Source organism: Pteropus vampyrus, unplaced genomic scaffold (genome assembly GCF_000151845.1).
Source record: "Pteropus vampyrus isolate Shadow unplaced genomic scaffold, Pvam_2.0 Scaffold28, whole genome shotgun sequence".
NCBI classification, from domain to species: Eukaryota; Metazoa; Chordata; class Mammalia; order Chiroptera; family Pteropodidae; genus Pteropus; species Pteropus vampyrus.
The window spans coordinates 8,807,753-8,810,399 of record NW_011888809.1 but is presented as its reverse complement, the minus strand read 5'-3'; the positions used below and the strand labels follow the sequence as shown (position 1 = coordinate 8,810,399).

General features: G+C 45.9%; 1 protein-coding gene across 1 annotated transcript in view; it reads right to left on the bottom strand.

The window, feature by feature from the left end:
- NBAS (neuroblastoma amplified sequence) overlaps positions 1–2,647 on the bottom strand; it is a 267,834-nt gene that overhangs the window by 204,501 nt on the left and 60,686 nt on the right. The window contains 2 exon segments of the mRNA XM_023528505.1: positions 945–1,070; positions 1,807–2,201. Of these exon segments, the coding sequence (XP_023384273.1) occupies positions 945–1,070; positions 1,807–2,201 (521 nt within the window).

The following is a 2,647-nucleotide window of genomic DNA, read 5'->3' as shown; positions in this document are numbered from 1 at the left end:
TTTTTCTCTCCAGCCCTGGCCATGGGTCCTTATCTACCAGTCTTGAGCTGCACACACTCTGCAGGGGGTGCGGGGGGTTCCTGCTTACCAGTCTCTGGGGTTTTCGGACCCCCATTCACTGGTGTATCCTAGTAACAGGCATCAAGCTCGCCCAACCGTCCCACCCTTTTCCTGCCTCCCAACCTCCAGGGCTACCGGCCAGCCCTTCATCCAAAGTGCTGCAACCACTCCTGAATCCCAGCCCAGGGAGGAGGCCTCCCTTCCACATCTGTTCCCCCCTCAGGGATGCTCCTTCAGCCTGAGGGCTGAAGAAATTCCTTAGAGCAGCGGTCTCCAACCTTTTTGGCACCAGGGACCGATGCTCCTAAGAGAATCCAATGCCTGATGATCTGAGGTGGAGCTGAGGCAGTGATGTTAGCACTGGGGAGCGGCTGCAGACACAGATGAATGAAGCTTCGCTCACTCGCCCACCACTCACCTTCTGCTGTGTGGCCCGGTTCCTAACAGGCCACGGACAGGTACCGGTCCGAAGTCTGGGAATTGGGGACCCCTGCCTTAGAGTTCTCTTTCCCCTTCATAGTTAATCTCTCATTACTAGAAAATAATGCTCGATACTGAGACTTTCCCTGTTCAAATTACTGTGTGGTCTCTGGCTCCTGATGGGACCCTGACTGTTGTAGATGAAGAGAAGTAACTGAGTCAGAGGAAGAGAAAGGATTAGGCCAAAAGCAGGCAGTCTATGAGTGTTCACAGGTGCTGGTCTTCAGCACCAAAGCCCAGGTGCAGAGCCAATAAAACAGGATAAGATTTTCCATGTTATATAAAACACATTTCATGAGCTACAGAAAAGTCAGCAATATAAAGTACTCTAACGTGAAGCCCTATAACCAAAAGATATTCCATAAATTTGAATTTCACTGTGTTACCAAAATATTTAAACATACCAGGTAATTCTGAATTGAAGCAATGTTGACCGCTGACTTCCTCCACTGCCTCTGGTACACGAGGTCAGTATCCAGGCCATAGGTCTGAGCCAGAGACAAGGCTTCCTCGTACTCTTCACTTTCGATCTTTGGACAAGGAAATGGAAACAGGAACGATTCATTACTGAAGTGTCCACAGCATCGCCGTGACGACGTGATGAATGATGGACACCCCCTAACCTACGTAGCACATTATGCATTCCAACTATTCTCACGGGCGCTGAGGCATCAGAGGCTCACAAACATTTTGAGGGGAAGATAGAGCAAGGATTTCTTTTAGCATTTTAACAGAAAGAAAGCTGAGAGACAGAAGGTGTGAAACGCCCACGTTTACAGAGTAAAATGATGGCAAAACCAGAATGAGCAGCGCCCACGGCCTGACTCCTAGTCCAGGGCCCTACCCCCAAGGCTGCAGGAGCAGCACGAGTGGCCAGAATACTCAGTGCTGGCCCAGTCTGCCTCCCAAGCAGGGCCCGGACTACAAAGCTCGTGTTCCCCCACCCCAGCGTCCTAGGAGACAGCGGTGCTGAAACACAAACAAGATGGGAGCTGGAGGCCCCGGGAAGGTGGCAGAAACCCGGGCCAAGCCGCAAAGTGATCGATCAGTCTGAATGCGCCTTTGATCCACTGTTTTTATTTGGATTACTCAGGCACAAAGATTGGTATTATTTTCAAAAGCTTTATAATACTGATATTTCTAACGTATCAATAATATAACGATCCCTCTTTAAATTTCTTCCTTTATCAAAAAATTAGTTTTTCTCAATAAAACGAAATAAAATCTGGATGCCCGTGAACTTGGCTGGTCACCCGACACTCTCACCTTCCGCTGGTACAGCTCCTCCGGAGTTGTGGAGCGCAAACTCACAAGGCGATAGTTTTTCGTAAAGGTTCGCGGGCGTCTCCGGAGGGGTGCGAATCGCTCCATTTCTGTCACTAAGTACAGACCCTGTTTTATGTAACCAAAGTAGCGAGCCTTGGCAGACATTTCCTGATCAGAATCAGAATCCTCTTCTCTGTCGTCTTCCCCACCCCTTGTCTCCAAACGAGATCGTTTGGGGGCAAGTTTAATCTCGCACTGAATTGAAAAAGATGTTAAATGAATAGTGAGAAATTGAAGACAAGTTGCAGAAGTGATGAGAAAAATTTTTAATTCTACTCTGGTCTGATTCATTACATCAGCCACGTGATTAAGACTAACAATGAACCTCAGAGGAACTCAACAACAGCCATCAACAGCTCCAGAAACACACACATAGATTACTGGCTCCGAGTCGCCAAACTAAAGCCTGTTTTAATAAGCGGTCATTAATATGATCTCCTAAATATATGCCTGGTAATTATTTTAGGGAAATGAAGGAGTTGAGAGTGTTAATTTTTCACTTTTGATATTGTTATACCAGCTGTGGAAAAAGTAAGTTTTTAAAAAAAAAAAAAAATCTATTTAAAAATTAACATGAACATGTTTATTTGCTTTACCGAGAATCTCTCTCCTACCTTCCCCCTTTTTAAAAATGCCTAATGGCTTCACAGAGTTCTGAGTATGAAAGCCTCACTGTTAAAGACAATGTTCATTCCAGACTTAACAGAGTCGGCTTAGATTTTAAGCCATAATTCTCTCTAAATAACATCTTTAGACCCAGTAACAAACTTTGAGGTAAAAT